The sequence below is a fragment of the Solanum tuberosum genome, unplaced genomic scaffold (assembly GCF_000226075.1).
Source record: "Solanum tuberosum cultivar DM 1-3 516 R44 unplaced genomic scaffold, SolTub_3.0 scf00116, whole genome shotgun sequence".
Lineage (NCBI taxonomy): Eukaryota > Viridiplantae > Streptophyta > Magnoliopsida > Solanales > Solanaceae > Solanum > Solanum tuberosum.
This window is the reverse complement of record NW_006239040.1, coordinates 424,195-435,477: the sequence shown is the minus strand read 5'-3', so window position 1 is coordinate 435,477 and position 11,283 is coordinate 424,195. Positions and strand designations below refer to the sequence as shown.

Sequence of the window (11,283 nt, the reverse complement as noted above, 5' to 3'; positions counted from 1 at the left end):
AAAAACAATCTTAAATTTTTTTTCTTTTTGAAAGGGGTGGGGGGTAATAGGGGGCTGATGGGGGGCGAGGGTAGGGGTAAAAAAATAAAAAAAATTGAAATTACAAATATCTTTTAAAAAGAACTTTTAATTATTTTTTTGGGGAGAGGGTGGTGGTAGGGGTGAGGGTGGGGTAAAAATATTGAATTTAAAAACAAACTTTAAATTATTATTTTTTTGTGGGGTGGTTGGGGGGCTGGTTTGAGGGTAGGGACCAAATAAACTGATTTTTTCAACAATTTTTTTTTTTAATGGGAAGTTGGAAGAGAGTTTTGGAAAATGTTTTCCTTAAGTTTTGAAGGGAAGTCATTTTCCTTAAATTTGAGGAAAATGAGTTAATTTGGAAAACATTTTCCAAAACATTTTCCGGAAAATGTTTTCCTTCATAGTGTTTTACTTAAAAATATATGTAAAAGGAAAATGACTTAGTTTTCGAAAAATCGATTAAACTTATGATTTAAGAGAAATCGAATTTCCAAAAGAACAGAGTCGCCACTTGATTTTTAGTAAAAAATAAAGAAAAATACAAGATTTTTCAAAAGACTTAAACAGATAAAATCAATTGAAAAAGGGTTCGAGTTCAAATGTACATTCCGAGAAGGTATTAGGCCCTTGGAATGCTCGCTAACTCGCGGTTGACCGGCGATTTGACCAAAATGATTTTGACTAATTTTAAAATTTTAACTTAAGTAAAAGAATTTATTTATTTTAACTAATTATTTTTAGAATTTAACTAAGTAAAGAACTCACGACTTTGACTAATTTTGAAAGTTTAACAAAGTAAAGAACTCATTTATTTTAACTAATTTATTTTTAAAAAAAATTAAATTAAGTAAAAAGAGCTCATTTATTTTAACTTATTTTTTATTACTATAATTATTTTTATCATTTTTTATTTATCTTAAGGTGGAATGAACTAAAGGGGAATGGTTCATAAAATGTCAACAAGACTAAAATAAAACTAAGTAATAAAATATATATACTTTAATTCGAAAATAAATTGAAATGACCATTCTTGAGGAATTTAATTAAGTTAAATCATAAGATAATCAAAGCGTTAGTCAAATATAATAAAATAATAAAGGAGGGAAAGGAAGAGCATGTCAAATTTGGGCCTATTGCTGCGTTTTGGGCCTCCTTCAGCCCATTTTCGCTCCCAAACACCTGTGTATACAGCAAAGGTATATTGTTGTATATGGGTCGCACTTCGACTCATTTTCGTCTATATTGGCATGCATACCCTCCGTATACAATATATTTCAGCCTCCCAAGTACTTGCGATTCATTTTCCACCTATAATTCAATATTCTGAAGCGTATATCAAGGTATATTGCTGTATATCAGCATGTATACATTCCGTTTTGGACTTCTCCAAGACCTGTACATCAGTCCCTGCTTGCTGGGGTACCGACTCGAAAGGAAAGAAGGATTTGGGGTCTTTATGGCCCATCCGAAATGCAAAGTAGAGAAGTGGAGTCCAAATTGGACCCGAGCGGAGTTCATATACAATAGAGAAGAGAAGAGATATATTAGTGAATCTAAACCTCAATGACTTGAGCAAAAATAATGCATTTAAGGGATTAGAATACCAACTCAAACAAATTAGTAAAACCAACAGGAAAGAAGATCACGTGCAAACTAATATGTTAATGCCTTAGGTGAACAAGTAATAGTTTTATTATGAGAAGAAAATAATAATAACAATAAGAATAATAATAATAAAATAATAGTGAGAAGACTACTGCCCTTCCACTGCTCAATGCACTCAAATAGTAAGGAAAAGGATGAACATATGTTTTCATGATGAGAGAGACCAGTCATAGGCTTCTTATAATAGTGAGTATATATTCCACGGCATCGATAAGGTAGCAAACGATGATAGCAACTAAAGAAAATACCACAAATGATACATAAGTCTTACCCTTTTCAAGACTTGGCATGATTCAAAGATGAGAATAAGGAAGAAATACAAACAACCGAACTTGCTTTGAATAGCAAAAAATGGAACGGAGCAAACTGACTCAAGTTAACATCTTAACAATTTTAACCAAATCAGACTGAAGTGGACCTAAGATAAATCGACTAAACATGAGGGGTGATGGAGACTATACGATTATCACTATCGTGAATGAGATTTTTAAAATGGTAAGTAGATGATATATGAACCATTTTTTACTTCATTGAACACGGATGGAACAAGCACCAAACAAGAGAAGAAATAAAACTATTCAACCTACACGATTCATGCTAGCTAAACGAATGAAGTAACCGTTGTCTAACAAACTATAAAAATCAGCATTATAGACTCGGAAAATTCACATTCATACTAACCTACAGCCAACCCACAAGATAAACAGCGAGATGATAAGGAAACAGAAAGGCGAGCAACTCAAAATCACATTGAGTCTGCCGAACGTCTAACCAAACAAACTAGAAAATTTAAATAAATAAAGCAAGGAAACGCCACTGATTTCGAACTTAAGAGCAAATTGAGATTATTTTTTCAAATTTCAGCATTCACATAGCTTATAACTTTCAAGCAGTGAACAAACTACAACTTAAGAAATAAATGACACGAGCAGAAATAGAGTTTACCTTTCTGAGTGCAGCAAACGGGACAACAACGAGCGGAGCAGCGAGCAAAAACTTTCACCACTGAAATGGGATTCCGAATACTCCGGCAAACCCCGACGATCCGATAAAGAAGAAACCAAATTCAAAGAAAAAAAAAAACTCAGGTTCTTTTTGAAGCTATTTGAAAATACTTTTGTTCAGCTATCCATTCTCCGTTTGCTAACTTCTCCCAATCCCTTTTTATGAACTATAATTCTCTATATCCCAGTCTTAGTTGAGAATTACCTCTGCCTCCTTCAACAGTGAATAACAAAACAATTATATAGAAGGGAAATTTTTTGGATTAAAAAAAAAACGGGGGAAATCCGGTAGATTTTGGACGAATTCCAAATTCAAAAAATTGAATTCCTTCATCAATTCGGACCAACACCTTTTCCTTGAGATTTTGGCTCATTCCGAAAGGGGAAAGGAGGACAGAGGCGTGCCTGCTGCGATTGTACCAACCGAAAGGGACGTTGGGGGGGATTTTCTAGGTTCCTTCGTGAATATTGAATGAAACATTGGGGTTGAATGTTCTTGTTAACGTGGGTTTGGGCCGGGTTAAAGGGGCAACTGGGCTGGGTCGTGGGAATTGGTGTTAGTTGCTGTACAAGTTGAGTTGAGGGAAATAAGGAGGATGGGGTCGGTTCGTGTATGTATTGTTAGGAATTGTTGTGGGCTGCTGGACAGGTTGGAGGAAAAGGAGAAAATGGGCCGATTTTTGGGTTATGTGATGGGCTGCCGTGAATTGTAAAGAAATAGGGGTGGGGTCGGTTAAAAAGGGGTTAAAACTTAGTCGATTTAAGTTAGTTAAGATAGATTTGACTAGTAATTAAATAAGATAAATTGATATTAATTAATTAACGAGATTCTTAATCTTAATAAAATAAAATAATTAACTTAATTATAAACTAATTAATTTAATAATATAAACGACTAAATAACCAAATATTTAAATAAGACTAAAATCCTTTTGAGACAATTTTCGAACGTTCATAAAATATACTAATTAGACACATAATTATATAAAATATCATATTTATTATTTTTAGAATTTATAAAAATGACAAAACTACTTAAAATGACTTGAAAATTATTTTGAATTTTATAAAGCCAATTATTTCAAATCATTTGGAATTTAGGAAGCTCGATGATTAATTTATATTGTGGAGGTCCAAAATTGGGTGTCAACACATACCAAACACACCCATAGTTAATCAAAATAAATCTTTTTTATGATTTAGATAATTAATACTATATTATATATTTAATTTTATAAATTATTATTAATCTCGCAATCTTAAATCTCTTCCGACCTTTTATTTGCCTAAATAAGTTCAAGGGCAAACGATAAGAATTTCTTTAGTTTAGAGTCTAATTATGTGCCTCTTTGAAATTATTGTTTGTGTCAGATGTTAGTTCCCAAACACATGTATGCGACACATCCAAATATATGTATCTTGGATATATAAATTAAAATTAGGTCCAATTTATTTCTGACATACTGTATTCAAGCATAATTTATATGATGGAAACACTGACTCTCTCACTCATATCTCTTATCTTGCTCGCCTCTCTCCCTCTCTCGCTCGCCTCTCTCCTTATGTATCTGTATTTCAGAATGTTTATGAATTGTATATGATATCTCATATTATCTAGTGTAATTTGCACATATCTGGGATACACTAACTCTTTCGCTTGCCTCTCGCCTCTCTCATCTCTCCTTTCTCCTCTCTCGCTCCCTCTCTTCCTATGTATCTGCATTTCAAAATGTACCTAGTAGCAAAAATACATGTACCTAGGTATAACTGACTTGAAATCTAGTATGAAATTATCAATTTATGACTAATTATTTCAAACCATACATAGAATTAGTAAATACATGATAGAAATGTTTGTGCATTAAGTATTTAACCATGACACAATATCTTTCCTTTCAAGTAAAAACTTGAGAGAAAATGGAAAAGATCCAAATCCATTCATTCACATGAAATCATCACAACTTGCTTTCCAACATTGAGACCAGAGAAGAGACCAACTAGAGCACTAGGAGCACTTTCAAAACCTTCAGCTATGTCTTCCACATACACAATGTTACCAGCCTTTATTTGTGGAAAGATCATTTCAAGATATTTAGGATAAAGATGATAGTAATCAAAAACAAGAAATCCTTCCATACGGATTCGTTTCGCGATGAGGCAAAACAAGTTGTGCACTCCTTCAGTCTTGTCAAGGTTGTATTGTGAAATCATTCCACACACAGCAATACGACCATGAAGTTTCATATTCACAAGAACTGCATCAAGCATTTTACCTCCAACATTCTCAAAGTAAATGTCAATTCCATCAGGGAAGTACCTAATAGAATAAACCAAAACGAAAAAAAGGTCATATTTACTCCTATATTATTGAAAATTAAAGGTCTAGTATTGCTTTTCCGTTATACTATCAGTTCATACATACCTTTAGCGTTTTATTAGCTATCTTTTCATTTATGCCCTTAATGTTCAATCCACCACACTTAATTCTTCTGAGGTGAAGGGACTATTTCGACTAGATAAGTGGCAACTTTAGCATAAGGAGAAGATACGACAAATGTAATTTTTTTTTGTTAGTTGAACCAATGTATTTTGCTTATAGTTGAAAGTCTATGTCATCTTAGTCTTTCGGTAGATTGTTTAGTTTATCCTCGTTGTTCACTATCAAGAGGTTAGGTCCATGTCCCCTTCTGCTTTTGTAACTTTTTGGATGTTATAGACATGGTAGGGGTCAAGCAGCCCCCCCCCCCCCCCCAACACACACACACCGTTAAGGTGATGGCTTAAAAAAAAAATTAAAAAGAAGTCGTCGCCTACACCTTCATCGTGGAAACTGTTTTTTTCCATATTAGTTAAGTGTTTTCTTGTGGGAAATTTAAAAGATTACTTACCTCTTCAAAGCTGCATCTAAATTCTGCTCCTCTTTATAGTTAAACGCTTCATCAAAACCAAACTTGGTCTTCAACATATCAACCTTTAATAATAATAATGAATAGATGAGATAGCTAGATTATTTAACAATGATTAAGATGAGTAAGATAACTAATTAGCCACTAATAAAATTCAAGAATGAAATGTTGAAGTACTTACCTTTTGTTTATTTCCAGCACTACCAACAACATAACAACCTAACATCTTTGCAAATTGTCCAACAAGTTGACCAACTGCTCCAGAAGCAGCTGAAACAAACACAGTTTCTCCCTTCTTAGGGGAGCAAACCTCATAAAAACCAGCATAAGCTGTCATCCCAGGCATCCCTGCAAGAGCAGAAGATTATTGTCCGAGTCCATATAAGCAGATTATCAGTCTATTCCCCAACCAATCATACTACATCAAAAACGATCTTTAGTGGCAATTAATTAGCGGTAATAGCTCAATTGCCACTAAATATGTATATTTAGCGGCAATTAGCACTCTTTGTATATGCCCCTAAAGCCTTTAGCGACATTGAATTAATGACATTTAACTAATGCCGGTAAAGACTTTAGCACTCTTTATTAATGTGTCTATTTATTGCCGCTAAAAGCTGTTTTTGGTTATAGTACCACTGTGGGACTCTAGCATTCCCTTCAAGTCCAAGCCCAACTGGAGTGTGTGGACCAAGATCCCAAATAGGGTTCATATATAGATATATATCATGTAAAATTATGATGCTGGGGTCTAACTCAACCCCGATTTTTTTTTTTTTAAATGCATATAAGTTAGAGACCCCAACTAATTAATGTAAGACTTTAACCCAGTCGAAAACACTCACCAAGGATTCCTGTATAATAGGAAAGAGGCACATCCTTGTCATGATCAATTTTAAACATACTTTGAGGAGTTGTTACAATACTATATTCCTCCCATCCAGTCATTCCCCAAACTAAGTCACCTTCTTGGAAATTTGAATCACCAGATTTCAAAACTTTAGACACTCCATATCCTGTAATAGGCTGCGGACAAAAAATAAGTAAGAAAATCACTTATATATTTTCCTGAAAAAACTATATACTGAACACACCAATAATGTTAAATTTGAAACAATTAAGGTCTACACTATTTAAAGATTTTATATTCAATTGTTATGATTTATAATACTATTAACATTGTTCTTAAATATTTATAAAAAAAAATTAAAGATTTTATATCCAAATCCAGATCAAAATCAACAAGTTCAACTCTCAAAATTTAAACTTGATTTTGAAAGTCTTTTGAAAATAATCTCTCTACTATAGAAATTAAGCTAATACTCACCACCCTTCCCAGATCCAAGATCAAGGGTTGTTTAGATTGACTTTGTTTTAAGTAGCTTATAAGCAAAAACTTTAAAGTCATGAGTTGAGAATACCCAGACTTTTAACTTATTTTTGTATTTTCTCAGTCTTAAAAAAATGTTTTTTATCAAACACCTTCAAAAAGTTTCAAAAGAAGATTAAAAGCCAAAAACTGTTAAAATAAATTAATCCAAACACCTATTTATAAAAATACATTAAATATATTTTTTTGACTCTCGTATAATATATATCAACTAAATAATCATGTGTGGTAGTAAATTATTGAAATACTTACATAACCAGGAGTGAAGGATTGAATATAGCTACCCTCAAGTTTGCTCATACGGTTACGCATGTAAGGGTCACAAGACAAGTAAAGATTCTTCAAAATAACAACATTAGAACCTTCTGGAACACTCAATTTAATGATACTATTCTTAAATTCCATATCAGATTCCTTAGGATAACCTTCCACATAATGTTTTAGAATGATTTGTTTGTTGTTCATCATTTCTTCTGCCATTTCTAGCTTTAATGTGAATGAAGAGTTGTGGTAAAAATAGGTGTATATATGTATAGAGAGAGAGAAGAGTTAGGGGTACGAGGCGTACACCTTAATATAACGTTTGATTTGTAATTTTAGAACTTGTAGAATAATGTATGTTTAAGTTATGAAAAAATTGGTGTATCATTTATTTTAGGCATAATACATAAATATGTCCTTTAACTTAGCTTCATTTCACATTTATGCCCTTCAACTCTGGGTATGCACAAGTAGACACTTAAACATGTATAAACTTGAACAAGTAGACACATGAGTCTTACGTGGCACAATACACGTAGGACAAAAAATGACATGTAGGATGCCATGTAGGACATGTGTGTCTATTTGTTCAACTTTATATAAGTTTAAGTGTCTACTTGTGCACACCCAAAGTTGAAGGGCATAAATGTGATTTGAAGCCAAGCTAATTGACATATTTATGTATTATGCCTTTATTTTATGTGTGATAGAAGGTGGAACAGTTAATAACTAATATCTCCATTATACTAATACTTGTAAAGTTCTAATCAATTACCAAACGATCCTTAGTTGTATTAGTAGAAATCGATTATTCAAGAAGGTAGAAGAATAAACTTCAAATAAAAGCATATATAATTGATCTAATCCATTGATTTACGTGGCATACTCCGTGACTCCATGTAGGCATGTGAGAGATGTTTGGATGCTACGTAAGTCAAAAAGGTGTAAAAAATTACAAAAAAAAAAATCAGTTCGGATAATAGGATCTTAGTTTAGTTAAGATGTGTCTCAGAGATTTTGATCATAATAGTCTAGGAGGTACTTATGTCTCATTCCTTTTTAAATATTGTATCAAATAAAATGTGTTAATTAAAATGGAACGAAGAAAGCATTTTTGTTTCTCCATTTGCTTAGTTGTTTCCTCACGACTCTACCAACCAATTACAACAATGTTTTGCATGCCTTTTAAACGTGCTCCCTAATAATTGAAGAGGAAAAACATATGGGATTTAAAGAAAAAGAGATAACAATATTAAGATAAAATACATAATAAATAATTAGGAGTATTAGTTAGTTCTGAAATTATATATTTTATAATGCTGAAATATAAATTATTCTTTTACATAGTACTATAATTAATTATCTCATAAAATATCTCAAATTATGAGATAAATTTTATCTTAAATATAATTAAAATATATCATATCTTATATCACCTACCGAACGATCATTTTAAATAAATGAAAAATAGAATAAAAAAGAATGGAGACATATATAGCTCATCATTGTACGCTGCAGCGAGCACCACAGGAAGAAAATATCCCAACATTAATTATCTTTCCAAATTCCATCTATGCTATTGGGTTTGTGTTGGCACAGTTATCTCATGAATATTTTGGTGATGTGACTGATGGTCGATTTTTGTGCAAATCCATTACGAAATTCTAGAGAGTTGGGAGAGCAATACGTGAAGCCTTGTCATTTTTCTGACATATTTTGGGATATTAGGAGTTATTTCTCCGCCATATCACTCTAAAATGGTGAGACTGTACGTACTGCTCCACCAACTCCCTATGGAGGGTACCATAAAGGTTCGTAAAAAATTCGTTCGGAAGTCATATCACCAAATTATTCATGGGATAACACACAAAAAATAGAGAAAATTGCATAATTACTATAAATTGGCCTCTAAATGCCCAAAGTTCACTCTAAAAATAGTGAGACTGTACGTAATGCTTTCCCAACTCCCTACAAAGAATTCCATAAAGGTTTCGTAATATATTCATCTGTAAGTCATATCACCAAAATATTAATCAGCTAACACACATGAAAAATTGAGAAAATAAAATGACTCCTTAATGCTCATAAATCACTCTAAAAATGGTAAGATTGTACGTATTGCTCCCCCAACTCCCTTTGAAGGGTTCCATAAAGGGTTTCGCAAAAATGTCGTCTGAAAGTCATATCACCAAAATATTCATGGGTTACACACGAAAAGATGAGTAATTTGCGTAATTTCTAAAAAAAAAAAAAAGGCATGTAAATGCGGAAATAGGCGTTAAAAAATGGTATGCATATATGTGGTGGTTCCCTAACTCATTACGGAGGTCCTCATAAAGTTTTTTCAAAAAAAAAATTCGGGTGTTCTAAGGCGCCAGATTCAGGGGTTAATACACACGAAAAATCAAGGAATTTGCATAATTCATAAAAAAGGGCATGTAAATGCGAAAATAGCCGTTAAAAATGGTGTGAGTATATGTAGTGGTTCCCTTACTCATTACGGAGGTTCTCATAAAGTTTTTTCATAAAACAATTTGGGTGCTCCGAGTCGCCAGATTAATGGGCTATTACACACAAACAATTGAGAAATTTGCGTAATTTCTAAAAAAGAGTCTATAAATGCGGAAATAGTCATTAAAAATGGTGTGATTATACGTGGTGATCTCCAACTCATTACAGAATTCCTCATAAAGTTTCTTCAAAAAAAAAAATTGGGTGCTCCAATGCGCTAGATCCATAGGCTAATACACAAAAATTGAAGAATTTACGTAATTCCTAAAAAGGGTAAGTAAATGCGGAATAAGCGTTAAAAAATAATGTGAGTATAAGTATTGGTTCACAACTCATTACAGAGGTCCTCATAAAGATTTTTCAAAAAATGTTTTTAGGTGCTTCGAGGCGTCAGATCCATGGGCTAATACACACGAAAATTATTCAGTATCACATAAATTAGAATAGAAAAAAAATTATCGTAAAAGTCATAAATTAATAATAATCATTTGTCTTTCCAAATTCTATCTATGTTATTGAGTCTGTGTTAGCACGAACTTATTTGTCTAGTACTAAAACAATGTATGAAGCAAGCAGAAATAGTACTAAGTTACTCCGCTAGGTTTAGTTTGTGTATCTTAGTTTCATGGGATATTAATTTATCAAAGTATAGACAACTTTTAAAATATTGTAATCTTAAACTAAAAATATGAGTAGCTATTTGTGTGGATATAAATATACGTTACATTTATTTTTTATGCATACTCGAAATCAAATAAAGAATAAATATAACATCAAATCAGTCGGATTACATATCGAAATCAAACTTCAATTTATATAATTTTGTCTCACATTTCAAGCTAGGTCCACTAACATTATCATCTAAACAAAAGAAGAGACCAAATTCTCTTTTTCTTTAACTTGGTTAGAAAAGGACATGATTTTAACAAACAAAAAGTAGAAAGATTTGTGATCATTCATTTCAAATCCTACAATATCTCTAGAAAAATAATATTAAAAAATAGTCAAAATAAAGGAGTTCAAGCTGTATATTGTAACGTCCAATCTTACACTTCAGATTCAAGTGTAGGAGTACATTAATATTATAAGCTAAAAAAAAAGGTTCTAGCTAGGATAGAACTTTAGTCGCGTGGGTGAACGTCTTAACTTTGTTATACAATAGACTACAACTTCAATACAGTATTACTGAATACCATACTGAATCGAATCTATTTTTAACTATCGAACTCGAAATTTGGAAATCTCGAACTGAATACCAAACTTCCACCCCTAACTTTGGGTAAAACGAGAAGTTTAAAAGTTAAATTTCTACAAGTATAAAAATGTATATCATTATTTTTTTAGCACATAGGGAGTAATATATTTCCCTTCTATAAGCAACATGTCTTAAAGTTTACTAGGTGAAAAAACTCAACTTCCTTGATTAACAAATCTTCTCCATGTATACGACTTGACCTTCATTTGCTAGAAAATCTACGCATTTGTTCGTCCCATTCCTTACGTTGCAAATACAAAACACCAT

The 11,283-nt window shown here is 32.3% G+C and overlaps 1 protein-coding gene and 1 pseudogene across 1 annotated transcript; both read right to left on the bottom strand.

Annotated features, from left to right (window-relative positions):
- The window catches only part of LOC102597641 (2-alkenal reductase (NADP(+)-dependent)-like), a 26,447-nt pseudogene extending 18,879 nt beyond the window's left edge, over positions 1-7,568 (bottom strand).
- Positions 4,607-7,495, bottom strand: LOC102597961 (2-alkenal reductase (NADP(+)-dependent)-like). The gene is made up of 5 exons (XM_006349960.2): positions 7,242-7,495; positions 6,445-6,625; positions 5,781-5,947; positions 5,582-5,664; positions 4,607-5,010 (listed from the first exon to the last, which is right to left on the bottom strand). Exons 1-5 carry the CDS (start codon positions 7,467-7,469, stop codon positions 4,632-4,634), a joined length of 1,038 nt encoding a protein of 345 aa, XP_006350022.1. The 5' UTR covers positions 7,470-7,495; the 3' UTR covers positions 4,607-4,631.
- Positions 7,569-11,283: the final 3,715 nt, after the last annotated feature.